Source organism: Aspergillus karnatakaensis, assembly GCF_047715665.1.
Source record: "Aspergillus karnatakaensis strain CBS 102800 unplaced genomic scaffold BJY04scaffold_26, whole genome shotgun sequence".
Classification (NCBI taxonomy): domain Eukaryota; kingdom Fungi; phylum Ascomycota; class Eurotiomycetes; order Eurotiales; family Aspergillaceae; genus Aspergillus; species Aspergillus karnatakaensis.
In genome coordinates, this window is record NW_027395738.1 from 164,446 (window position 1) to 191,156 (window position 26,711).

The 26,711-nt window shown below is 51.4% G+C and overlaps 8 protein-coding genes across 8 annotated transcripts; 4 read left to right on the forward strand and 4 right to left on the reverse strand.

The window, feature by feature from the left end:
* The first annotated feature begins 321 nt into the window (after window positions 1-321).
* On the forward strand, window positions 322-3,043 carry BJY04DRAFT_189802 (folliculin domain-containing protein). The gene is made up of 2 exons (XM_073711429.1): window positions 322-775; window positions 1,058-3,043. Exons 1-2 carry the CDS (start codon window positions 764-766, stop codon window positions 2,408-2,410), a joined length of 1,365 nt encoding a protein of 454 aa, XP_073570879.1. The 5' UTR covers window positions 322-763; the 3' UTR covers window positions 2,411-3,043.
* A 1,300-nt stretch (window positions 3,044-4,343) lies between these two features.
* smc4 (condensin subunit SMC4) lies at window positions 4,344-8,858 on the reverse strand (the record flags this gene model as incomplete). Its single annotated transcript, XM_073713894.1, has 5 exons — window positions 4,344-4,439; window positions 4,491-4,568; window positions 4,618-5,370; window positions 5,418-5,438; window positions 5,478-8,858. The coding sequence occupies 5 exons, from the start codon at window positions 8,856-8,858 to the stop codon at window positions 4,344-4,346; spliced, it is 4,329 nt and encodes a 1,442-aa protein (XP_073570880.1).
* Window positions 8,859-9,147: 289 nt separating this feature from the next.
* BJY04DRAFT_218585 (nuclear pore complex assembly-domain-containing protein) lies at window positions 9,148-12,644 on the forward strand (the record flags this gene model as incomplete). Its single annotated transcript, XM_073716349.1, has 7 exons — window positions 9,148-9,301; window positions 9,360-9,589; window positions 9,646-10,170; window positions 10,612-10,843; window positions 10,893-10,988; window positions 11,171-11,225; window positions 11,276-12,644. 7 exons carry the CDS (start codon window positions 9,148-9,150, stop codon window positions 12,642-12,644), a joined length of 2,661 nt encoding a protein of 886 aa, XP_073570881.1.
* Window positions 12,645-12,703: 59 nt separating this feature from the next.
* On the reverse strand, window positions 12,704-13,725 carry S10a (40S ribosomal protein uS10). The gene is made up of 4 exons (XM_073711430.1): window positions 13,636-13,725; window positions 13,511-13,575; window positions 13,178-13,401; window positions 12,704-13,076 (listed from the first exon to the last, which is right to left on the reverse strand). Exons 2-4 carry the CDS (start codon window positions 13,547-13,549, stop codon window positions 12,992-12,994), a joined length of 348 nt encoding a protein of 115 aa, XP_073570882.1. The 5' UTR covers window positions 13,550-13,575; window positions 13,636-13,725; the 3' UTR covers window positions 12,704-12,991.
* Window positions 13,726-15,097: 1,372 nt separating this feature from the next.
* BJY04DRAFT_227993 (ASCC2 family CUE domain-containing protein) lies at window positions 15,098-17,463 on the forward strand. The gene has a single exon (XM_073718743.1). It carries the CDS (start codon window positions 15,215-15,217, stop codon window positions 17,333-17,335), a length of 2,121 nt encoding a protein of 706 aa, XP_073570883.1. The 5' UTR covers window positions 15,098-15,214; the 3' UTR covers window positions 17,336-17,463.
* A 4-nt stretch (window positions 17,464-17,467) lies between these two features.
* On the reverse strand, window positions 17,468-19,554 carry BJY04DRAFT_189815 (fatty acid desaturase). Its single transcript, XM_073711431.1, has 2 exons — window positions 19,167-19,554; window positions 17,468-19,108 (listed from the first exon to the last, which is right to left on the reverse strand). Exons 1-2 carry the CDS (start codon window positions 19,361-19,363, stop codon window positions 17,656-17,658), a joined length of 1,650 nt encoding a protein of 549 aa, XP_073570884.1. The 5' UTR covers window positions 19,364-19,554; the 3' UTR covers window positions 17,468-17,655.
* Window position 19,555: 1 nt separating this feature from the next.
* BJY04DRAFT_189816 (phosphoribomutase PRM15) lies at window positions 19,556-22,061 on the forward strand. The gene is made up of 10 exons (XM_073711432.1): window positions 19,556-19,723; window positions 19,771-19,815; window positions 19,872-19,950; window positions 19,999-20,318; window positions 20,368-20,386; window positions 20,433-20,442; window positions 20,492-20,672; window positions 20,719-21,008; window positions 21,058-21,734; window positions 21,786-22,061. Exons 1-10 carry the CDS (start codon window positions 19,709-19,711, stop codon window positions 21,944-21,946), a joined length of 1,797 nt encoding a protein of 598 aa, XP_073570885.1. The 5' UTR covers window positions 19,556-19,708; the 3' UTR covers window positions 21,947-22,061.
* A 1,600-nt stretch (window positions 22,062-23,661) lies between these two features.
* BJY04DRAFT_64551 (dihydrolipoyl dehydrogenase) lies at window positions 23,662-25,894 on the reverse strand. Its single transcript, XM_073720800.1, has 4 exons — window positions 25,459-25,894; window positions 25,281-25,360; window positions 24,724-25,206; window positions 23,662-24,675 (listed from the first exon to the last, which is right to left on the reverse strand). The coding sequence occupies exons 1-4, from the start codon at window positions 25,586-25,588 to the stop codon at window positions 23,836-23,838; spliced, it is 1,533 nt and encodes a 510-aa protein (XP_073570886.1). The 5' UTR covers window positions 25,589-25,894; the 3' UTR covers window positions 23,662-23,835.
* Between the last annotated feature and the right edge of the window lie 817 nt (window positions 25,895-26,711).

Here is a 26,711-nt window from a genome sequence, read left to right on the forward strand (position 1 = left end):
GAAAGGCTCAAGGAACTCAAGTCCAACGGAGATGTAGAGAGGTATTGTATCGTATGATACCAGACGATACCACACAGAGACCCAGCGGATCCAGGCCCAGACCGGAGGCTGAGACCAATCAAACTGCAAGAAATAAAAAGCAGAGGCGTAACTTTTTTTACGCAGGCTAAGGTCCACTTAGTACACTTCCGGTGGCACCCCCCCCTTGAATCCCAAATGGATCCTTGAGGAAGAACGGTAGTTACTAGTAGTAGTAGTAGTAGTAGATCAAGTCGCATTTATAATAAAACATTCATCCCGATGTAGTCTCACTCACCTGTCGCCTGATCCTCATCTTGGATCTCACTTCCTCTTTGATCAAAGGGGATCCTGAGTCGGAGGTGACCTGTCCAGGCTGTCCTATACCATCCTGTACTTCGCATCTACCCGTTCCGCTGCGACCTTCCCCGGCCTTATTATTATCGTCCCTCCTCTCCTCTCATCTCTTCCACCTGGGTCTTCTCTCAACTCCACTTACCTACCTCCGTCCTCTTCCTTTTCTCCGTCGACTCTGCAGAAGGCCGGCCTTTGCAGCAACAGTCAGATTTACTCTCAATCCACACCTACTCTCCAGCCACTGGCTGGCACCTTACTTTGCCCTGGACTTTGCGGGCCTGCGTCATTCCGCACCACGAGCCACCAGCAGCCTGTCTTCGAAAGCATGCATTGCGACTATGGAATAACTTCGTTGCTGGATAGTGTTCGACGTTAATCTGTAATTGACATGGATTTCATTGTGAGTTCTCTTCGCTCCCCTATGCGCCAACGCCCCCCATGCTCCTCTTCAGCCTGCTCTCGCTGGGCCATGCGGCTGCGTCTCCATTGCTTCTCCGTGGAGTTTGCTTCGGTCTCGGCTGAATCAGATTACCTCGCTTCAATGCACCCCCACGGCGCATGATTACAACCCCCAGGATGGCTGTGTACGACGTGGGCGTGCTTTTTGTACTCCCCGACTCGTGCTTTCCACGACGCCGGGCATGTGTTACAGCTTCATCGGCTAACCATGTTCTTTCTTTAGCTCTCCCTGACACACTTCTGTGAGGTACATGGTCCTACCTCGATCATCTGCTCACAGGTCCTCCCTTTCTCATGCTCGCAATGTCACCCCGATAACACGAGTTCGGCCGATAATACCCCCGCCACTTCTCATGACACCGTCTCCTCCCACGGCCTACGCAGCAGGCACGCCAGCGGCAAACGCTCTCCATCTTTGAAGTCACCTGCAAAGTTAGTTGACGATGACGATACCCCTCACAAAATCGAAGACTACTCCTGCTTCGTACAGCCAAATACGAATGAGGCCCAGAAATTGAATATTCTTGGAGGTGCGGATGGTGAAACGTGCGCGAGCTGTAGCTTGACCCTCCCAGAGGATGTGAGCAAGCAGCTTCCCCCTGGAGCGCCAGGTACTGCCCGCGACGACGGGAAAGGCAGAAACGGCAGCCCCGTTCTGCGGTCTAGAGAGGTCGTATACTCTTGCGGCACGAATCATACCGACCCGGACGAAAGCGCGCACGACTCACATACACATGGCTCCCTTCCCGATTCTCTTCACTCTTCTTCTGTGGCCTCTGATATCTCATGCCACACACACATCCTCACCTATCTCTCTCTCCGCGGACCTCCCAACCCCGCCGATTACGCACTTTTACGACGATCCTCCATCAGAACCCTCAGCTGCGAGCTCCTTCCGCGCGGACTTTCTTCCGGCCCTTTGTGCTTCGGTGACGCCAATGCGGGTTACACAATTGCCTACATCTTTCGCCTTCCCGACCCGATGGCACGTGGTAAACGACGCAGCTATGCGCTCGTGGCTCTAGCGGGCAAGGATGCGCGCAGAGCGTTCCGTGCTTCTCCTTTAATCTGGCGCTCATTCGATCGTATTGCAAACTCAATTTACAATGCGGCGGAAAAATACCAGGAGGAAGACAAACGCCGGGAAGAGCAAAACAATGTGACAAACCAGGCTAGAAACCGACAGTACACCCCCGTTTCTTCGTTTCTTACGGGGCGTGCGGTTGATCCGGATGTTCGCCGACCTGGTCACACTAGAGCCAGAAATCTGACGGATATTGTGGGTAATCCGTATCTGTTCGCCGAGATTCATGGAAGCTTTGTGGCTCTGCTGCAGCAACTTGGCTCCATGTTCGGATCTCCTCCAATCTCAGAAGAACGCTTCATTTGCAGCACTGTCAGCGAAGAGGATGAAATGAATCCTCGGCGCTCTGTGTCGCTGGCCAGCGGGAAGGAGAAGGAGAGAGCCCAACCTGCACACAAGCGCGAAGATGGCGATCTCGGCCTATCAAACCTGAACATCTCTGCTGCTCCGAAACCTATTCCCATCGCACCACGGCGGTCTGTCATTGCTTAAACTCTAGCATGATGATCAGGCCTTTACAACCCAGGTTATCAACATACGTCCGTCGCATCCACCTCATTCTACTTATGCCCTCCTATTGCGACGTCAAATATATCCAACACAACCCGACATTACTTGTACTCTCAACATACGGAGGATACCTGCGCTTTTCGTCTTCATTCTTGCGCTCTTTGCGCTTTCTGCATGATATCAACATAGACTACGGCGTATTCAAGACCTGGAACGGAGTTTCGGATCCTTTGTATTCTGGCGAGCGTTTTTCTTGCTTTTTTTCCTCTTCCAGCGGGGGCTGAACGAACACTTTCGGACTTTTTCTTTCTTGCCGCTTCGCAATTCTAACCTCACATGAGACCCTGATCTTACTCTTTAATGACCACCTCCGACAAAAATGAGCTCAACACTTGAGTCTTACGCGTCATGTGCGCTTCCCTATGACCTCGGTTACTTAGAAACGCCATTCACCATGCGATGGAATACGCGCTGGTGCGACATTTCTCTTTACTGTTTTCAAGCTTCGTTTTTTTGTCTTGTCCTGTATGCGTGCATGTCTGTATTACTAGGGATACCCAGGGTTTCACTTTCGACTTCGAGTAATCTTAGGGTTTTGTTTTTGTTTGATCCATGGTATTATTCTTCCATCAAATTCCATGTAGATGTAGAAGTAGTCCCCTCATCCATCCACCCATCCGCCGCTCCCCATTTGCCATATCCCAACCCCCGATCTCAGATTCAACAAATCAACCCAGATAAGTCCACCCCATCCATATCAGCCCAGCAGGCAGCACCAGCAAGCAGTAGGGTAGAGTAGATCCTTACTCCGCAGATCACCCCAGGACTCAAGCAAGGGAGTACTAGTAATGTAATATGTAATATGTAATAAAAGCAAGCTACATAGCAGCATGGCTAGAGCCCACCAACCTAGACCTCTAAGCTCTAACTAAGTTCAACGCCAGGTGGGCAGACCTGTGGATTGCGGATTGCCAGACATGAAAGCTTATCTTGCATATCCATGGGGCCACGGGACCACCTCCCGATTGAGAGACTCTAACTCTATCTTTAACTACATTTGATTTTGCTGCCCGACTTGATTTGATTTGATTATCCATTATTGGGCCTGTGCTGTTGCTTGTTTCTTCGGGGGCGCGTGATAGGGTCGTTGGTCTGGTGTAGTCTAGTTTTGCCATTCTGGTACGTATATGCCTGCAGGTGCCCGGATTACGGATAGTGATGATTTGTATGCGATGAACTTCAGCCTTGCATATCGACAAAGAAGTCAAAAGTACGGGTTTGAGTTCGGAGTGTTGGGTGTTACATGACAGCACCTAATCAGGTATGTGGTATGTAGTATGTGGTAGGTATCATGTATGTCTGGTGTGGGTGGAGCGCAGATCTGGAGCGTTGTTGAATTGGAGCGGAGGCCGAAGAGTGCAAGGATATATCTTGGCCTGCCTTACTAGTTCTTTGAGCTTCGACATCACATCACATCAAGCCTTGAAATTGGATGTAGAGAAAGCAAAGAAAAGAAAAGCTGATTTGTCAACGGAAAGCTGACGCGCATGACCTGTTTTTTTTTTCTCCTTCTATTTTTCAACCTCGAATGTATTCTTTGTTTATTGGACAGGGGGGTCGGCCACAATATTTGTGCTACAGCGATAGCTTTATATCGACAGCCTCTTATCAAAGAGCTCCTCACATGAACCAGTCCGCAAAATACAATGTAAAGACAGGTATATACTTGCCATAAAACACTGAAAAGGCGAGTGTACGTAAGAAGTCGTTATTCAATCCCCGCTACCGACCCGGCTACTCATAGATAGATTGACAAAAACATGCCCGCATTATAGAATCGAACCCAAGCACCGTCCAGACCAGGTATGAATGAAGAAGAAATAAACCATGTACAGATGCAAACCACCAGTCATATTCACCGGCCTCTAATGTAGTCTCTATTCTCAATCGTTACGCTCTTTGTCATGTGGCTGACCTTGTAAACACCGACGAGGCGGGATGCAAGTTCGAACTGGAGAAACGGTCAGTATTATTCATCATAGTGGTGGGTATGAACACTGACCATGTTGTTACGGAGAGAGATGACAATGAACTGTGCGTTTTTCGTTCTCTCTTTGATATAAGACGCCACGATAGAGACCTAAATTCAGGATTAGTATGTGATTATAGAAGTGAATAGGAGGACTCACGTTTCGGAAATCAAGAGCAGCATCGATCTCATCCATGACATACAGCGGCGTTGGCTTGTAGTGATGCAGAGCAAAGACCAGTGCCAGACTGGAGAGTGTCTTTTCACCACCGGACAAGTTGCCAATGTTCTTCCAACTCTTCTTTGGCGGCATCACAGAGAAGAGAATACCTTCTGAGAATGGATCAAGAGAATCCACAAGCTCGAGTTCGGCATTACCTCCCATGGTTATCATCTGGTACATCTCCTTCAGGCGTAGAGAAATGATACCGAAGCCCTCCATGAAGCCGTTGAGACGAGCAGACCGCAATCCGTCAAGACGAGACTTGGCACTATCCCGGCCAGCGAGAGCAGTGGCTAGATCAGCGGACCGTGATTCGTGTTCAGCTGCTCGGCGACGATACTCTTCAATCACGGAAAGATCGATTGATGAGTTCTGGGTCTTCTCCTCTAGGACTGCGATGGCTGCCTTCAAGGAGTCCTTGTTCATCTCGCTTAACTCGTCCTTGGTATAGGTTTGGAATTCGATAGGTTGTTGCTCGTCGCCCAAGTCGCTGACGTTTTGCAAAGTCAGCTTGGCGAGCTTCTCTTGCCAGTAACGGCTGCGCTTTTCGTTCTCTGAAAGAGCTTTCTGGTTCTCTTCAAGCTTGTTGCGCATTTCGATCTCCGTTGCCCTTGTTTCATTTAGCTCAGCAACCTTCTCATCTAATTCAGTCTTCATCGTCTTGAGCTCGTCTTTCTTAGTCGCCAAAGCCTGGTAACTGTTAGCTTTAGTACGTAATACTGAATGATGATACTCACGTCTTGTGCTTCGTCCACCTTCTGCTTCCATCCTGATGCGTCGCTGGCTTGGTTGTTGACATCCTCTTCTAGCTTTTCGAGCTCTTCGGCCATGTGAGAAAGCTCCTCTTCAGCATCAGCCTGGGATTTTGAATGCTTGTTGATGAGCTTCTCATTCTTCGACTTGGCAACTTCGGCGTTTGAGATCTCATCAGACAGCAATTTGATTTGTTCTTTGAGACCGTCGACCTTGGCTTTCTGGCTGCGTAATTTGATACCGCCGACCTCCATGATCTTGTTTTGAAGCGCTTGGATCTCCTCCTCGATGCCGCCCTTCTGCGAGCGAAGGTCTTCAATCTGCTCCTCGAGACCGGCAATCTGCTGTTCCAGCGCCTTGACGCGCCCAGCGTCGGTTTTCGACGGAACATGTGCCGCAGCCAACTCCTGGACACGCCGTTGAGCATCCGCAAGGCTGCGTTTGGCGCTATCAATCTCGATCACGATCTTTTGGATCTTTGTTTCCGCTCGTGGGATTTCATCAGACTTCTCGCGCAGCGCAGCCTCCACTCGCCTCTGCTTCTCTTGGAAATGCTGGAACTTCCGCTCCATTTCCTCAAGATCACTCTCCATCTGGACCAGCTGCTCCTTGCTGATGTCGGCAACTTGCTTAGATGACATGGCGCCACGGGCGACACGGGTTCCACCTCCGCTCATGGTACCAGATGTATCGATAAGCTGACCGTCAAGGGTGACGACTCTCCACCGTCTGGCACCGTAGGCGATGCGGTTCGCTTGCTCCAAGTCTTTCGCCACGAGCGTGTTTTGCATCACACTATAAAAGGCTGGGGCAAACTTCTCATCCTTGGGCTTGACCAAATCGAAGAGTCGAGGGACGTTCTCTGGGGTCATGATCTTGGACAGGTCGCGCTTGGGCAGACGGTCTAGAAGAATAAAGTTGGCGCGGCCGAGGTTGTTCTTTCGCAGATAGTCGATGCATTGCTGTCCGACCTCAACTGTATCCACCACCATGTTCTCTAGTGCAGGGCAAGCTGTTGAAATCGCGACGTCGAACTTCTCATCAATGGTACCAAGGTTTCCAAGTCGACCGTGGAAGCCTTCGATACGGCCAGACTCCTTGAGACGCATAAGTCCAGTGAGCACACTTCCACGGTTTTGAGTGTTTGCAACACTAGCCCTAGCCTCTTCAGCCTTTTGCCGAGCGCTAGAAACATGTGCGCGGACATCAGGCTCTCTGGCGCTGTACTTCTTGAGGTCGTTCTTTAACTGCGCCACTTCGTCATCAAGGTTGGCCCTCTGGGATTTGCACTCTTCCAAGTCTTCCTCTTTCCGAGCAATGTTCTCTTCGATAGAGGAGATCTTGGATTGCGCCTCCTCAAGCAAAACAGCCCCAGCATTGCTCTTCTCCTTGAGAATATCAAGTTCACTTTGAGCCACGGCGAGCGCAGATTGCTTCTTGTTGATTTTCTCATCCCATGGCTCAAGGGACTTTTGCTTGGCGGTAATTTGATCTGAAAGGCCTTGGGTTTTGCCCTTGAGCCCTTCACGGATAGTTGAAAGTTCTTTCTCCTCAACCTCAACTTCCTTCTCGAAATCCGCCATCTCCTTGCTCTTGTTCTCAATGTCATCACTGTGCTTCTGAACCAAGCTCTGACACTCTGAAGTTGCGTGCCGAGCAGTCAGCATGGACTTTTCCAGCTTCTTCTGCTTTCCAACCAAGAACTTCTTCTTCTCCTCAAACTTCACCGTCTCCTTGTCGTACTTGGCCATACCCTTGGCGAGTTCCTGCACCTCTTTCTCCATCCGTTCGTACTCCTTTGTAGCACGCTTATAAGCCTTCTCTAGCTCCTTGATCCCCGACTCGTTTCCTTCGTGCTTCTCGAGCTCAAGATTCAAGAGCTCTTGCATCTGGAGAATTGCCTCTTCGGTGACGCGTAGGTTATCGGCACATTCATCGATGTATATCTGGTACAAAGCTGACTGCTTCTGTGCTAACTCATTCTCTTCACGGATGTAGGCGAGAGCTTTATCTTTCTTATCCACAAGGGCTGTCTTTTCCTTCTCAACATGTTGAACACGGTTGTTCTTCTCAACACAGACATCGTTGAGTGTTTCGAGCTCAGTCGCAGCCTCCTCAATAGGTTGCTTGTATTTTGACGTGCCAATAATATCTTCAAGGTACTCCAGCAGTCCGTCTTCGTGTTCATTGGCGGCTTTGGGCTTCATCTGAGCAATAGACTCAACTTCACCTTGAAGGATCAAAAAACGCTTATGGTCAAGGTCAATCCCGCGCTCGCGTAGGAGTGTCGTGACTGTCGTGAAGTTCGTCTCCTTGTTGTTCATATAGTACTTGCTGGTGTTGTTCTTGAACGCCTTGCGAGAAATAATCAGTTGGGAATCTGGTACTACTTCATGCTCTCCGCCGGGGAGATCGAATATCTCTTGGAAATAAACCTCCACTTCACAAAATGGTAGGTTTGGGTGGTTGGCTGAGTTGTGGATCAAAGCAGAGATCTTGCCTTGTCGCATCTTGCTGGCTCGGAAACCGAAAACGAATAGCAACGCATCGATCACGTTCGACTTTCCGGATCCGTTGGGTCCGACGACGGAGGAGAACGAAGCGTGGAACGGCCCTACTATCTGTTTCCCTGCGTAACTCTTGAAGTTATTTAGGACCAAAGTGGTAATCATGAGACGGCTTTTGGGACCTTGGGGTTCCTCCGGCACAGTAGGGGCTAGGGTCCGCGACTTCAACATGATATCCATCGGTTTCTCTAATATTGTCGTATTCGCATTGATGATCGAAATTTGTGACTTAGGCTCCTCGACGGGCTTCGGTGCTGGCGTCTGGTTGACGGCGGAATCCGTGATGTCGGCAAGTGGGGGGACACTTTCTCGCTGGGAACGGGAATCAGGTTGCGGCGAAAGCGAGGGCTCTGGAGTTGGCAGTGAGGACTTTTCCGGGTTGGGTGTAGAGGAGACGCGACTCTTGCGGGCCATACTTTTTCTTTTCATTGCCGCAGTCCGGGAAGGCGATTCGGGCTCTTCATATCCCATACTCTTCCGCTTTATCGCCGTATTCGGGGAGGACGATTCGCTTTCGTCTTGCGCAGTCGCTACTGAGTCGCCCTCATCGTTCGGATCCGCGAGCACTGATGGCTCTTCGGAAGGCTCTGCCGACTCCCCTATCCTCGATCTTCGTGATCTCCGGGGAGCCTGTGCGACGGGCGTCTCGGACGTCGTCCGCCTGCGCGACGCTCTCTTTGCAGGAGCTTTCTTTTGCGGAACCGGGGTAAACTCTTCTTCATCTTCGTCGTCTTCTTCGGGATGGGACGGGGTGGGGGTGACATTTCCCTGGTCTTCGGATTCGGAGGTTTCTTCAGGCACATAGCTCTTGCGCGCAACAGAGCGCCGAGATGGCCTTCCCCTCGCAATAGACGCCATTATAATAGTGGGAGATATAATAAATGAAAGTATCGCATCAAGGCCGATGTAGGCGAGCAGGCCGATGCGGTGATGTTGGATGAAGCAGGAAGCGATTGAGAAAGTGGGTTGTTTACATGACGTCCTGAACAGGAAAGGCGCCGCTTTCTGCCACAACAAGACCGAAGATTGTAGGGTCAGGTGACATACCGCCTCATCTATCAGCTCTGCGATACGCAACTTATCGAGCTCCAACCAGCATAAACATTTCTTTGTTTCAACACTTGAACTTGAAGATTGCGCTGTCAAGATGGCTCCGTGGGAGGAATTCGAATCGATATTCTACTTCAACAAGAACTTCACATATGATGGCAAGGTCATTGAGCAGATCCTTTCCAACCGTCGCGCGCTAGAAAACCAACTCTTCGCCGATAGGTTGCTAGAGCTCCTCGGTGTTCAGCAAAGTGTGTTGAACCTCCAACCTGCTGTCTAACCAGGCGCTAATGTCTGGCGCTGCTTTAGTTACCAAATTGTACCCACCGATTTCCAATTCAGACCTCCGAACCCTCATCCGCCATATTGTGTCCTCTGAGCTCGAAATCCACCAGAGGCAGAGCTTGATTTACTATATCCTGAAAGACTGCCGGGCTTCAAGCGATGCGGCCGCACAGTTTGCGCGAAAATGTCACCTACCCGAGAAATATAGGCTCTTCATCGAAGGGCTGTGGAACCTCGACCGGCTAGAATTCAGGGTAAGTTAGAGCTTCTGCACCTGGAGAACTAGTTGCACAGCGCTAACACAGGACAGCGAGCGATCGAGTACCTCACCGAACCCGCAATCATTCCAACTTTCCCGGACGAGATCCTCTACGCGCTTACCCTTTCGCATGTTCCGCGACATGATGATAGCATCGTGATGGCGTACTATCTCACCGTTAACCCACCCTTGACTTCCCCAAAGGCCCAGCGAGCTTTTATGCAGACACTATCTCGGGCTAGTATCACGGAAGCATTCTACTTCAGTCGCAAACACCACGATGCTCTGCGCCAGGCATATTTTACGCAACTCATCGAATTCGTTCACAGATCAGATGCTGGCCAACTTCGAAGCCGACGCGCCATGGAGCTGATCGATCTCCCGCTCGATGACCAGGAAGAGGAATGGTTCGAAGATGCTCTCCTTCGGGGGCCTGCAAAGGCGCTGCATGGCGCGAAGGACACAGTCATGATGCGCCGTCTTGCGACAGGGAAGACGAAGGAACTGGCCCCCGAACTGGAGTCTCTTGGTGGAAAGAAGATCGATGGCTTGAATTGGGATATGCTCAAACAAAGCGTGGAGCCGACGCGGTCATCGACAACCAGGGGGTAGCTTCGTGCTGACAACTGAAAATAAATAGTTATGAGATAATTGTGGTTTGGAGCGGGCGTACCTGGATTCATTGCATTATCTTCGAGTAACGGACCATATAATAGAGGCGCTGACGGGGAATGAATTGTTGCTACTGTCCACACTGCACAGTCGATCTTAAAATCCCTTTGAGACAAGATACTTGACCGTAGTCAACTGACTCCAACGAGTAGATAGCAATTGTGATGAATTTATTCTCGATTTCAAGTCCTGCATAATGAGACAACTACTGTACTAATACTTACGTACTAAATGATACACGGCCGTACATAGATCGACGAGATTTTGGCTGGAAAGCCCGCTTCAATCACGTTCGGTATTGTCACTGATATGATTCTCCGAGCCAATTGTTAACGAGCGGACCAGAGATCTGGATCACTCCTTCACAAACGTCTGGACCTGCAATGCGCTCTCAATAGCGAATTTGAACCTCGAGACGCAGCTATTTTCACTATTCTCTCTGAACCTGACATTGAGGAACTGAAGGAAAAGCAACACACCCCAGAAAGTCCCACGCGCAGGGCGCTCATCACGAGCGGGAACTGCGACAGTATGACCATCTGCACCTTTTTCCAACAAGGCCGGTGCAAGTTCGGAGGTAAGAGAATTGAGTATCTAATTGTTTGACTTATACTAATCATTTTCAGATCGCTGCAAGTATGAACACCCTGGCCGGCAACAACAGTCATTCAGCAGCGGCAATCGATTTGGTGCCCTTTCTTCAGGTGGCAGCGGATTCAGCAGTATGTTTACCCTCTCTGTGCTCTGTTGGACTATCAGGGTTTGTCTTGAGCTTCTCTTTGCGGGATGGGATCGGGCCGGCTGCAAGGCTGGGCTTTCAACTATTCACCTTATGACCATTGTCCTGCTGGTTTTTATCAATTAAGTATTGCTTTATTTGAGGCTCGCTCTGATGTCTTTTCAGGTCGAGTTACATCTGGGCAAAGTCAGCAGTCGCAACAATCAAAACAGTCAGTCAAGTATGTTCTGATACCTCTATGCAATCCCCATCTATTGACGTCGCTCCTAGCTATGGTGTCACTACAGATGAAATTACCGATGACTTGACTGCCGGCAAGGGACGGCCTGAATGGGTGTTTTCCTGTTATGGACCTGGACGAAACGCTCCAAGACAGCTTTTTGGAGGTCCCCAGCGAGAACAGAGTTTTGAAGAACTCCGCCTCCGTCATTATGAAGCCGCCGCGGCTGGCAACCCGGCCACAGCAGTTCAAGAGGCCGAGAACATGTACAACGAGGCCATAAATCAGATGAATATCATTCTGAAAAGCGTCGCTGAAGCTGTGAGATACGTTGTTGATGGAGAAAAGGAACATCCAAACAGGATCGATATTGCAAACGGCAACACAGGTCCTAGTACTGGCTCCGCGTTTGGTCAGCCGTCAGCGCCTAGTCAGACACCAGCATTTGGATCTTCCGGTTTCTCTCAACCGCAATCCAGCCAGCCAGCTTTTGGCCAAACGGCTTTCGGTCAAACGAGTGCTCTAGGGCAGGGCTCAGGCTTCGGTCAACCAAGCGCTCTAGGGCAAGGCTCAGGCTTCGGTCAACCAAGTGCTCTAGGAGGATCATCTGCATTTGGAAAACCTGCTTTTGGGCAGTCTGGTTTTGCCCAACAGAGTGCGAGCGGCCTCGCTGGTAGCGCAGCAAGCCAGCCAGCTTTTGGCCAAGCATCTTCAATGGGGGCCTCTCCGTTCGGTCAAGCTTCCGGCACAGCATCCCCATTCTCACAGATGTCAGCTCCTACTGCAACAAGCGGATTCAGCCAGCCGTCTGCATTCTCACAAGCAAGCACAGGCTTTGGTCAGCCAACAAACACCCCGGCTACCACAAGCGGCTTCGGCACGCCTGCGCAAGCACCGAACCCTTTCGGCCAACCCGCCGTTTCGCAACCAGCTGCCGCCCCCAACCCATTTGGCGCACCAGCGCCAAACCCAACGCCTGCAGCGTTTGGACAACCAGCCGCAGCTCCTTCACAACTTCCCCAACCCGCATCAGCACCCTCACAACCAGCAAGCACCGGCCCACCACCACTCGTCAAGATCGAAAACACCAACGATCTGCAACCCATTCCTCCCCTGAACGGCCAGACACAGCGGGACCCTATGTCGAGGAAACTAACGAGATGGAAGGGCCAACCGGTGCAATACATCAATGATGCACCTTGCTACCTCCATCCACAGGACATGAAGACCTATGTCCGGATTTTCTTCCCAGATGGGCCGCCGGATAAGGCTGGTCTGCGGGATGCGGAGGCAGAGCCGGAGAAGTATACGCCGGAGGTTGCGGCGCAGTATGAGTTCTTCGTTCAGAATGGGGTTTTCAAGGATGGACTTATTCCAAGTGTCCCACCGAAGACGGAGTGGGTTAGTTTTGACTTTTAGGTCTGATATTGAAATATATTATAGTAACATCAATCCCCTTCTGCTATTGGTCGATGCGTACTAGGGACTTACGATGCCTATACCCGGGTTCAGGCGTTGGAGGAAATCGAGACGACAGTCCAGTCCATCTACATTACTAGAACCATATATTGGAAAAGAATTACATGTCTTTTAACTTTTTCAATTTATAGCCACAGCGTATTTTAACCGGGTATCGAATCCAACCCAAGTCTAGGTCTTCAGCAAGCCCATGATCAACCACCCCTCCACCAACCCAATCAAGGGCCAGTGTCGGCGTGGCCGCCGTAGCTCCGATCCCCTTATTCCAGAGCAGAACGGAGACGAATTTAGGCGGCAATGGTGACCTCAACCTCAACACCAGCCTCGATGTTGATGATGATCTGCTTGACGGTCTCGGTGGGGGCGAGGAGGCTGCACAGCACACATTAGCACGAGTCGCCCATTCGAACTTCCCCCGTAGCACGTAGATTGTACTTGTAGGGGGAAAGGGGGGAGGTTTCAGGGGTACATACTCAATAAGACGCTTGTGGATGCGCATCTCGTACTTGTCCCAGGTCTTGGAACCCTCACCGTTGGGGGTCTTACGGGTGGAGATGTTCAGGGTCTTGGTGGGAAGACGGACGGGGCCCTTGACCTGGAGGGACTTGGAGCGGGCGCGCTCGATGAGGGCGGCGCACACGGACTCGAGAGAGGCGACCTTGCGGGAGGTGAGGGTGATGCGGATCTTGTGGACCTTCTGTGATGGGTATTAGCAGGTGTTCTTGTCGGTCAGTGACAATCTCGTGTCGCCTCGCTGTTGACGGCAGACAGGACAGAGATTGAAGAGAGCTGGGACAGTAACGTACAGGGCCCTCGCCGAATTCCTTCTCTTGCTTGTAAGACATGTTGACGGTAGACTGGGATGGAGATTCTATTGATTGTCGTTAGTGTCTGGGTGCGATTGAGGGCGCAGAAGTTGAGGAGAACATACTGCAAATGAGGCTGTATGCCAATCAAGACCTGAACTTCTGGGCTCGGTAAGGTGATGATGGCCGTTTAAGCTGGGATGGTCGGACTGTCGAAGTGGATGCGATCAAAAAAGCGACTTTTTCTTATTCGGTCAATTTCTTGTGCGGGCGGTTTGGCTTGGCGCTCGCCTATCGGGTGCTAGCCAGATTTGGGCTGTTTTTGGCCTGAGGCTGCCGAGATCTTGAACAGTTCGGCAACCTCACCTCTTGCTTTGTGTACAATAAATGACCTCAGGTGTCCAAGGCAACAGTCACACATTATGCAGAGCATTAATGGTGTCAGCGGATCATGATTGATAGTAATACACTGAAATCGGCCCAGGATAGGCTTGGAGATTTACTTCCGGCTTCCGAAGTATCACTACTATAGGCTCTCAAGTCCCTCAAGCGCACGGTTCGCATACTACATAGTCGATCCGATAGCCGGGGAATACCGATATTTGGCATGGCCCGCGATTGCGGCCTACCAATACCCAATCTTAGGCTGGTTTTCTTATCCTGACTGAATCCAGGACGACAATCTGGCATGAATGTACTTTTGGGCTGCGTGATACCTTGGGATGTCTGGCTATGAACGGGAAACACGCTGCGAATGGACTCGGAATATACTCGTTAATCAAGGTATAGCTATGCCTTTTTACTCTACCCTTAGGTTTTACAGCTCCACGCATTATCATGGCGCTCAGATACCTTCTTCTCTCACATTTGCCATCGGACAGGCCGTAGAAAACTTCCACATCTCCCTGGACGCTCATGACTTGGATCCTGGAGCCCAGGGAGGCTATCACAAAGAGAAGACGCAGTCCCCTGTACATCCGATCAACGATGCATTGATCGGTGATTTCAAGGCTCGCATAGCACCTAGATCCTATTGACTTGCCGAGGCCCTGAGTGTAATGGCCGACGACTAGGGACCAAGGGCTGGCGAGTCATAAGAGAAGCGGAAGACGTGAGCCCGATATTCAGCTGGCTAGGTTGGCGTGCACCAGACAGGTGGAATTTCATGCTCTCATACTTGATAGTACTCCGATTTAGGTGTATTAATGCAGCTACAGACCTGCTAGTATTGCGCCTGTTCCCCTCGGTGAGCTTAGAAGCCTATTGTTGCCTGTGAATATGGTTCGACTTGATGTACAGAGTACACAAAACTTGTCTGAAGATCGTTCAATAATCAAGGTGATAGATGCTCGGAAAGGCCATCCCAGCTCCCTTGTGCGACTTTAAGTAAAGAGTTTCCTGAAGAAAAAAAGGTCATACACATCTTCAACAAACATGACTGGCATGATGATGTTCAGGAGATGAGCCATTTCGACTCATTCTTATTTACCGAGTCACTCCCACATTACTGTGCTTACTAAGGTCATTTAGTGCACGCACTGTACACGCACCCCACCACCACTTTCCAAGCCAGATAGAACGAGTCCAGTTCAGCCAAGTGCTCGAGTTCTGTTCAGTTAGGAATCACAGACCCGTAGGAAATCTGTTTTTCCCCCTATATCTGTTTCATATACAGCTCCTATCCGCTAACCCATTTCTCAGGTCATGGAAACGTTGCCGCCATTAGCTCCACTTCCTCCGCCGGAGGTGCAGAGGTCTATCCCATCGCAGGAGTGGGAGCTCTATCTTAATGCTTGGATCCTGCTTCTTGGAGCCAGGTTAGAGACCCCGGTTCCTGTTTTCAGAGACCTTACGCCAAAAGATGAATCTGTGGTTTCTTTTTTGACGACCTTCTACCATCATCTTGCTCAATCTGGGGCAAATGTATTTCAATCTGGCACAAAGGCTAGGTCACTAAGGAAGCTCTGCTTTCTCTTGACGAGGAGGACATTATTGGAGCTGAATGCACCGCCGCCCGAGCTGCTGGAATGGACCTACCTCAGCGAATTGAGCTGTTGCTATCCCTCCAGCTCGGCTTTGAAGAAGCTCTTGTCTGATGCGTGGGAAAAGCATGAGGATGTGATCACATCGAGTCTTGAGAAGGGGAAAGCAGCTATCATCAAGCAGCTCTCTGGCCTGAATACTAGCAGCATAACTACCTCCATCTCGGATACCCGGTTATTGACGATTCTGGCCTCATCACTTCCATCTTCTGGTCATGTGCTCATGGCCGGGTCTGACTTTCTAGATACACTCGCAGAGGCATATCTAGCGCACCATAGAGAGGATGTTCGCAAATCCCTAGTCGCCAATGTCTACGTTGGTCTGACGTCGCTACTGAAGGGCACGAAACCAAACCTCTCTCTTCTTCTAGACCAGCTATTCGGCCTGAAAGCCGCTGCCTGCGTGGGCACACCTAAGGCGAAGAAAGAACCTACACTCCTCTCAGATGTCATTTGCAGCTCAGACCTGCTAGCCCGTTTAGAACGATACTTAGCCGTGCAGCCCCAAAAGCGAGGCCAAGATCTCGTCTCAAGTCTACGCACATACCAACTCGAGTCCAAACAATTCCATCACCGCTATCAAAAACCAAAGAAACGAGTCGACAAGGGCAAAGGCCGGGCCTCAGACGTTGCACCTCCAGAAACAGTCTACGCCCACAAAATGTCCCTGATCAGCCAGATCCAAGACCTCTTCCCAGACCTCGGATCCGGCTACATCGTCCGCCTCCTAGACTTCTACAACGACAACCCAGAAACAATAATCGCACATCTCCTCGACGAATCCATCTCTCCTGAACTCCACCACCTCGACAAATCCGAACAACTCCCCCCAACGGCAGCAACACGCCACGACCCCCTCCCACCCAAACCAACCCCACCCCTATCACGAGATGAACTCGCACCCGAAGAGCTCCTCACCACCCGCCGAAACATCTTCGACAACGACATCGACCTCGCCGAACTCGCCCGCTCCCCCAACAACACACAAAACCTCCGCCTCGGCCGCTCAAACCCAACCCTAACCGCCGACGCCCTCCTCTCAGACCGCACAAACCACTCGGCCCAAAAAGCAGCCATCCTATCCGCCCTAGCAACATTCGACTCAGACGACGACGAGCGCGACGACACCTACGACGTCGCAGACGTCGGAGGCACAGTCGACAACGACACAACAGCAGACAGTGACCCCACCACCAAGTCCAAACCCGCCTCAACCAACGATCTAGATCTAACCCTGCTCGCTGCATACAAATCCACACCCGCCATCTTTGCAAGAGACGCAACCACACGCCGCTCCCAACCACGCGCACAGCTTAAGCGTGAGACAGGCATGACAGACGAGGCGATCGAGGGATGGGCGGTTATGCTTTCCCGAGACCCGAAACGGCTCTCGAAGCTAGAGGAATTGCTTGCCGTGCAGGGAACGGGCTCTGGCGGTGGGCTTGCGCAGCCGGAGCTTGCTTCTACGTCTTATCGGCGGCCTGGGAGGGGGGAGGAATCGGAAAGTGGAACGGAAGGGGAGGCGTCGGGTGCTCGTGGGGGGCCGTATAGAGGACGGGGCCGTGGTGGGAGGGGAGGCAGAGGACGGGGATTTGGCGCTGCAGGTGCAGGGGCAGGGGCAGGGGGGCGTGGTGGAGGGGGGACTGGGAGTGGAAGTGGGCCAGACCAGAACCCAGCTGCCTCGCAAAGACGAAAAGAGGAGAATAAGGCTAGTCGGGCGAATCATAATCGGCGGCAGCAGAGGGCGAAGAAGGTTGCGAGAGCTGGGGGGATGGTTGGGTAGGGTAAAACTCACGACTCGTATTTGAAGGATGGTACACTCGATGTGGTATGGAATGTCATCCTCTCTCCCAATTCTCGATATAATTTAGATATGGATATACATGGAAATGAATGCACATATTTACAAAATCTACGCTGATTTGGTAGGCATGGATGTCATTAGCAAAGATTGATTAAGTATTATCGTAACTGGTCATTATTTCTCTTCTAGCCGAAGCCAATGGGCTCATTGTTCTTAGAACTCTATATAGGCGTGGTTCGACAAAATGGTGGGTCATTAGGGAGGGGCGCTATAATCAATTACGTGGAACTTGTACAGGTCTAATGGTGCTCAGTGAAAACACCCTGTTCAGCACAGGATTTTCTACACTCTTCCAGAATCCGCAGCTGTTTGGCAACGTCACCAAGTCTGCTGATGACCTCTTTGTTTCCATCGGTGAAGGTGAATAGAGCGTATGGAATGCCCGTGTCACGGCAGAAATCGAGGACAAGCTTTTGGGTGCGACGCAGGTTATGGCGCGGAATACGTGGGTAGAGGTGGTGGATAGCCTGGAATTGGAGGCCGCCGTGGAAGAAGTCAAGCCATGTTGGGCAGTCGACATCCATGGTTGTACGAAGCATCTTCTGGGGGAAGGATTCGTGGATACCGAGGTCTGCGGTTGACATAGCGAAGTGGGAGAGAGTGATTTGCACGTGGACGGGCGCTGTGACTGCGTGGGAGATGAGGAGGTAGAGGATGCGGCTGCTCCAGGTTGGAATCGAGCAGTAGAGGACGCCGTAGCCGAACCATGTCCAGAAGAAAGTTTGTCCGACAATCTCGAACCAGCGGTGCCACCAGGCGGGTCCCTTCTTTGGCGCTTGTCCGAGGAGCAGATATTCCCAGCTGAGTCTGTAAAGATTGAAGCGGCCGAAGAGGAGGATCGGGTAGTAGAGGTAGTGCTGGTATTTGAGCATGACCTGTGAAAAGGCGTCAAAGTCCATGACACGGTCGTAGTAGGTGCTTCGAAGGTTGTCGAAGAAGCGGTGGGAGATGGCGAAGAAGGGCATATGCTCGATATCTGGGTCATGTTCCGGCTCATTTGTCACGATATGATGGACATTATGACTCCTCTTCCACCATCCTAGACTCAGCCCTCCTAGATAATCAGCAATGATCATCCCAATTGTGCTGTCCACTTGGTAGTTATGTGTGATTCCAATATGACCTGCATCGTGCGCGGAAAAGACGAGCTGGTGCCAGAAACAGCCCAGGAAGAAGGCCGAGATCGAGTACCATCTAAGGCGTAGGAAAAAGTAGGCCAGACCGGCGAGTAGTGAGTATCGAGAGGCTTCGATGAGATATGAGAAATAGTTGCAATTGTAAAGTCCTTCGGCCTCTATCCGCTTGTTCAACTCGCGATATCGTTGTTTGATGTCCTCCTGCGTCTTCGTGTCAAGTGAAGGATACTTGGCGGTGTCAAAGTCGATTTCCTTCCGGGTCCGGGCATCGAGGAATGACGGCCTTGGTTCGAGTGCTTCGCTGGCATGTGACGAGAGGGATGTCTCGGAAGATGCAGACTGTCGACGGGCTCTCGGAGCAGCATCTATAGCATCGAAGATTGGGGAAGGGGGTTGGGATTGGCCGGAGGTGTCGTCGTCCTCGGTGGCACCAGCTTTTTCATCAAAAGTACGGAACTTCCCGCCCTGAATCGGAGGAAGAAAGTTCAACCATGGTCCTTGGATGCGACCGATTTGGAAGGCCAACATGCGCTGGCGAGCTTCTTTAGAGTGCAATCTAATTCCGGAGCATCCATTAGGGAGCTGTAGCATAGGGGTAGTATTGTAGTACGTACGCATTGATTTCGTCCGTCGCATCCCTCCCAACCATGTGTTTTATAGACTTGTCTCCTCCAGGATGGAATTTGATCCATGAGTCGACCTTGAGGACACGATTGTCGAAGATGAGAACATGCTTCCCTTCTGCGATCTGGCCTTCGATGTACCGTCGGGACAGAAGGGCATCCTTGCGGGCGGGAGCTGTTCCTGACATGATGCGGGGAAATGGCGTGGGATTAAGCTTCAGGTGAAGAAGAACGGATAAATCACCTCATGATCCGGATTTGAAATAGAAGACACTCTGTAGGAGGAGGCAAAGAAAAGCAGAGCGAAAGAAGAGGAAGCGGTGGCAGCGGACGGGTCTGAGCGGGGAGAGCAAAAACACTTGAAACGAGCCGTTCGAGGATCAGACGACGATCCATCTCCCTCCATTCCCACTCTCCCACTATTCCACAACAAGTTATACACTGCTCCAGTCTCCTTTTTAGCGTCTTCTACTCTTTGCCTTTGCTTTTCTCCTTCCCCTCCTTTTTTTAGATCTCTCATCGTACGATACATCATGGCCTCCCTCGAGGTAAAGCGTTCGACCCAGCATTCCCAAGCCTCGGTCTGACTTTGCAGGATTCTCTCTCCCCGCTAATTGAGAAATGGCTCCAGTGGGACCAGGTCCGCGAATATTCCCTTATCTAATCCTGGTTGATAGAACTGATAATGTCGTGCAGGATCCCTCTACCCGCTCAGAAATCGAGCAGCTTCGAGATTCGAGGCAGTCCGCTGAGCTAGCAAAACGCCTGCAAAAGCGTACGCGCCCCTCATGAGCACGGGCTATCTCTCGCTAATACAGGACAGGCATCCAGTTTGGAACTGCTGGTCTGCGAGGCCGCATGGCTGCTGGTTTCTCATGCATGAATTCTCTGACTGTGATCCAGGCGTCGCAAGGCTTAGCCAAGTACTTGAGGGACAACCATAGCGACCTTACATCGCGCGGGGTGATCATCGGCCATGATGCCCGCCACAACTCTGCTCGGTTTGCCATTCTGGCTGCCAATGCTTTCATCGCACAGCAGATTCCAGTCTGGTTCTATTCGGGGCCGGCTGTTACCCCCGCTGTGCCTTTTGGCGTGACTGACATGCGAGCCCTTGCAGGAGTCATGGTCACAGCGAGTCATGTATGTTGTTCGTATTTACTTCCGGAACTCCGAGCTAATCATACAACAGAACCCCGCGCAAGATAATGGTGAGCTCACTAGAAGCTATTTATTGTTCGCCGCTAACGTTCTTAGGCTACAAAGTGTCTGATCCCACTTCTCAGTGTTTCTTTGCCCACCCTAACATCATCCAGTTACTTCAAAAATGGCTGCCAGATCAACTCTCCCATGGATAAGGAGATCTCCGATTCCATCGAAGCCAACCTCGAGCCATGGCCCAACGCCTGGACGGAGACACCAACCAGCAACTACTTCCATTCCAGCACTTACGAACAGCTACTGCCACGCTATACTACACGAGTCTGGCATTACTCTGTAAAGATCCCCGTCCTACTTGGCGAAAATTTACTGACTGTGTCAGAAATCAACGGTTCAAGATTGGAGGTACCCAAGACCATTTGTCTACACACCTCTACACGGTGTTGGAGGACTTGTGCTTCCAGCCCTGTGTCGATCATTAGGCATTACGGATTTTACAACAGTAGCAGAACAAGCAGAGCCGGATCCAGACTTCCCAACTCTACCATTCCCTAACCCTGAGGAGAATGGTGCGCTGGATCTTGCCGTAGAAACAGCGGACAGGGAAGGTAAAACTCTCATCATCGCTAATGACCCAGATGCCGATCGGTTTGCTGCGGCTGAGAAGGTTGAGTACGTATATTTTGTGTTCGTGATATCCAGCTCAAGCTAATAATCATAGTGGCTCTTGGTTCTTCTTCACTGGCAACCATATGGGAGCTCTTCTCGCATCTCATCTTTTTGATTCTCTGGAAAACATCGACACTGATACACGGATTGCGGTCCTCAACTCTGCCGTCTCTTCGACTATGCTGGAGAAGATGGCAAAGGCCCGGGGTATCTACTTCGAAGAATCACTCACAGGCTTCAAGTGGATGGGCAATACATCCCGTAAGCTGGAGGAGTCTGGATACTACGTTACCTTTGCGTTTGAAGAAGCTCTTGGTTACATGTTCCCAGAGGTCTGTTACGATAAGGACGGTATCACGGCGGCTATGGTATTCTTGTCCGCGCAGGCAAGATGGGCCACGCAGGGACTCACACCTTACACGAAGCTCCAACAGTTGTTCGCCGATTTCGGGCACCACGAGACGCTCAACAACTACTTCCGGTCGCCGAACCCAGAAACAAGTATGGCATTGTTCGATTCAATTAGGTCCGGTCCTTTCAGGTCAGAGATGAAATTAGGGTCATTCAAGGTCCTTCGATGGAGGGACATGACCCAGGGCTACGACTCTGGCACTGAGGACAACATCCCTAAGCTTCCTGCCGATAAGAGCAGTCAGATGTTGACGCTGTGGCTCGATCGCGATGTGCGCTTCACAATCCGCGCATCAGGCACAGAAGCCAAGGTCAAATGTAAGTCGCATCCCCCTGCACATGCTAGAAGACGAATCCTAACGTCTGCAGATTACATCGAGAGCTGTGGCTCCTCTCGCGAGCAGGCCATAGACGCCGTCTGTGACACCCTCCGGGCAGTCATCAAAGAGTGGATTGAGCCGTTCTCCCCGTTGTTGACGTACAGCAAACAACTCCCGACTTCTTCTGGACATACTCTTCAACTAGACTAGACTCAGACTAGTAGATACAGTTAGAATAGTATTTTATATCCAGGGTTACCCACAACCAACTAGCTGAAGAAGGATTCGTTACCACGTTTCAATTTCGGAAACACCTTAAGAAAGCTGCAGTGCGCAGTCTTTGCCCGGTAACACACAAGACTCTAGCTATACAGGGATATTCCCAGGACAATAAAGCCAAACTACATCTCAGCGTTGCACAGCAGAGGAAGTTGAATTCTAGAAGCCTGTGAAACAACCCCTTGTTCAACATAACTGCAGTTCTTAGGGTGTATTTTCACTCGCTTCTCAGGTTAGTAAGAAAGCCTCTGCCTTGGAATTCATGACTGCCCATTTACCCCTGCCCTCTACTCTTGTCTACTCCAGTAATCAATGGCCACCCGCTGCCCCTGCTGGTCCTCCTACAAAACCAACAACTACAGCGCAGGCCACCCAACCCAGAGCCCCCATCAACACGTGCAGGTGCACAAGAACAAAATCTGTCAAAGCTCACCACCCCTTCACTCCTTCATATTTCGAGAAGCAGACGAGGACACCGAGACTCAGGCTGCGATACCTGATTCAGAATCAGAGACCGAGCCCAACTCTGACCCTGACTCTAACTCTGATTCTGAATTCGATCCAAGCACAAATTCCTCCACAGCAACGTCATCGTCAACATTCACAAACCTTCAACCCCAGACAATGGACAACAGACACCGGTGCCACGAGCCTAGACGGGTGGAGTTCACAGAGAGGACGTTCGTGCTTACCTCCTGCCCTATCCCTATTCAGTCAAGGATATTAGCCTAACGTGTGATGTGTCTTAGATGGTCAAGCAACGAATGTAGATCCCCCTACACCTATCCATATTCATACCCGCATCCGCAAGCCTCTACTCAAGCCCAAGCTCACACCCACACCTACGCCGGCACATACACCACCACATGCACATGTAGCGGAATCGACCACGCCGCCAACAACTATACCCGCTCTCTCTGCGCTGAATCACTCACGCCCAGCTATCAGGAGCATTGCTGTTCCCATCAACCGAGCTTAGCTCCCTGTCCTCACCAATTCCAATGCCACTGCCAACCCCACCACTTGCCAACCCAGCATGAAATGTCCATGTCTGGTGCTCGCGCGGCCGTGACTGCCACCGCCTCAGCTGGCCACAGCGGCAGTGCATATGCAGATCCCGAGCCTAACGTGTATGTCCAGGCTACAGCACATGCGGGGCCCCAGGTGCAGCCGCTGCAACAGCAACAGCAACACGATCGTTGCGGCAGCCATGGTCACAGTCACGGCCAGCGTGAATATTCCGGCGTGTGTATGCGAGAGCAGCATGCGTGTTCCCGAGGACAGAAATTCTATGCTGGATGTCGAGGGCACTGTCGAGGGAAGGAAGGAGGGCAGGAGATGCAGTGCTGTGTTTCTGTTGGGCCGGTCAAGGCTCATGCCAGTCAGAATGGGGGTCACCGTAAGTGTGCAGGTGGTGAGAGGTGTGGATGTCGCGATCAGGATAGGGATCGGGATCGGGATCGAGATCGAAATCGGGGCGGGCCTAGGTATGCCTTTGGGCCGCCTTTGCCTTTTGTTGGGGATAGTGCGAAGGAGAGGGGTGGGTGTTGTTTTAGGTAGAGGAGGCGTTCCAGTTGGTCTATTTGCTGCTTGGTGGATCAGTCTTTCGTTTGTGATGATAACAATCAAGAAATTCGATAATAGAAGGTGAAGGAAAGTTCAGTCTATGATCAGTTTAAGCCTTTTATTTATTCATAACTTGATACAGGACAACCAACATAGGAAATATAATGATGTCAATGCTACACGGATATTGCTAGCATACTAGGCTAGAGGGATACAAAATTGTCGGATTTATGATACGGCGGGGGAGACTGAGATTAGAAGTGGATGGCCTTGGAGTAGGTGGCCATGGCAGCCTCCTTGAAGGCTTCGGCGAGGGTAGGGTGAGCGTGGCACGTCCGGGCAATGTCCTCGGATGAAGCGCCGTACTCGATGGCAAGGGTGGCCTCAGCGACCATCTCACCGGCGTTGGGGCCGATGATGTGGACACCGAGAATGCGGTCGGTCTCGGCATCAGCGATGAACTTGACCTGACCCTCAGTCTCGAGGTTGGTCTTGGCGCGGGAGTTGGCGCTGAAGGGGAAGGTTCCGACACGGTACTTGACACCGGAGGCCTTGATCTCCTGCTCGTTCTGGCCAACCCAGGCGACCTCGGGGTGGGTGTACATGACGCTGGGGATGGCGCCGTAGTTGACGTGGCCGTGACCCTTGGTGATGTACTCAATGGCGGCAACAGCCTCCTCCTCGGCCTTGTGGGCAAGCATAGGGCCGAATGTGCAGTCACCAATGACGCGGATGTGGTTGACCTTGGTGCGGTACTCCTGGTCGATCACGAGACGGCCCTTGTCGTCCTTCTCGACACCGGCGTTCTCGAGGCCAAGACCCTCGGTGTATGGGCGGCGGCCAATGGCGACAAGAACGACATCGGCATCCAGGGTCTCCTCCTTACCACCCTTGGCGGACTCGACGGAGAGCGAGACGGTAGCACCGCTGTCATCACCCTTGGTGACCTTGTAGCCGGTCTTGAACTTGATGCCCTGCTTGGTGAGGATCTTCTGGGCCTGCTTGGCGATGTCGGCATCCATACCGGGACCACCGATCTGGTTCAGGAATTCGACGACGGTGACCTCGGATCCGAGACGGGACCAGACGGAGGCCTAAACACGTTAGTACTGAAAAGAGACATTGGAGCGCAAGAGGCCTACCATCTCGAGACCAATGATACCACCACCGATGACAACCATCTTCTTAGGAACCTCCTTCAGGGCAAGAGCACCAGTGCTAGTGATGATGCGCTTCTCATCGATGTTGAGGCCGGGGAAAGGAGTGGCCTCAGAACCAGTAGCGATGATAATGTTCTTTCCGCGGAGAGTCTGCTCACCGCCATCGAGCAGGTTGACCTTGACAGTGTGCTCGTCAACGAGCGCACCGGTACCCTTGACGTAGTCGACGCCGTTCTTCTTGAACAGGAACTCGATACCCTTGGTCAATCCCTCAACGGAGGTGTCCTTGGCCGCCATCATCTGCTCGAGGTTCAATTTGACGTCACCGACCTCGATACCGCGCTTTTTCGTGTCATGGAGAATCTGGTGGTAGAGGTGGGAGTTGTTGAGGAGGGATTTTGAGGGAATGCAGCCAACGTTAAGACAGGTGCCTCCGAGACGGCCACGCTTCTCGATACAGGCGGTCTATATCGGTAAGAAATTAATCAGCGGATATTCCCAAAGGGTCGATTGAGATAACAGCGAGGTCCGAATCTCACCTTCAGACCCTCCTGGCCGGCCTTGATAGCAGCAACGTATCCAGCGACACCACCACCGATGATGACAACATCGTGCTCACCTATACCGAGCGCATCTTGTCGTTAGCTGGGGTTTCTTTCCGGAAGCCTGGACTAGCTTCTCAATGGGTCTTGCTGGGGTTCAAATGGCGCAACGTACCGGATTCTGAGGCATAACCGCGAGTAGAGCGTAGAACAGGGAGCGTGGGGATAATGTGCGAAGGGACTTGAGGGCGAGCTGTGCGGATAGCAGCGCGCGGTGTCGTCCGCGGCAAAAGACTCCGGAACATGGCGAGAAGGACGATGGGGAGGGAGGACGAGATTATAAGGTATGGAATGGGTTGCAGAGACTCGATCCTCCAGATCAGTGAGCTAGGAGGAAAGCAGAAGGGAATGGCAAAGGGGAGGAAGGGTAGTTGTTGATCGCGGAAAAAGGATGTTGAAGCTTTCAAAGCCTGGAGGTTTCAAACCTGCCAGCAAAAGCTGACGGCCCGGTATTATTTCCGTATTGCGCGCGTATGTAATCATCCGTGGCCACTCAGCGTCGGGTTAAATCGGCTCGCCGGACAATCTTCAGTCACCTATCTTGTCCAAGCAATCAAACAAGAATATACTCCTACTTCGGAGTAGATTATGCCACGGAGGCCCTATCATCTCTGGCTGGATCGTTAAACCTGTTGTTGACGAGGGGCAAGGTCCGTTGGGACGTAATCTATCGTACAGCGATACCCGGTCAAGCGGAACTCCCCGTGAAGTGGATAAGAATAAACCCAATCAGGAAACATGTACAGCTTCACAATTTACTGTTTGTACTCTAGATCGTACCGTGAGATCATTTGCAATCCCTGAGCGATTTCAGGCTGTATAACCACACCAATCAAATCTTACTACTATAGCAAACTATGCGGGATTTCCGCAGCCGTGAGTATCCGCGGGTAACGCAAAACAGCACGGAGAACAACAGTCCAGCAATGGCTATTATCGGCGCCTAGAATCGGTATTGAAGGGATTCAAGTCTGGGGCTCTGAACAGCGGGGTACCTGATCAGGCTGATACTCAGCTATCTAATACTCAGGAGTCCTTACTGTATCTCTAGCTTCGCGGCATTCTGCATGCAAGTGCCCAGGGTAATCGACGGTATTCCCTACACCAGCTAATCGAACCGCCACTTTTGCCAACAGTCATGCTGACTATATTGTGTAGTAATCAAATTAGATAGTATACCACTAATTGAGCTTGTTGTTTAGTTGGGTGCGATCTCAAAGATATATATTGCTGCTGAATTGCTAGCAATATATATGAGGTGGTAATCTCGGCTCCCACGCCATTCATGTCACTACCCTAGCTCGTAGACACTTGTGTTGATTACTTAGCCACCAATAGTCAACATCGTCATCTTTCTACTACTATTTT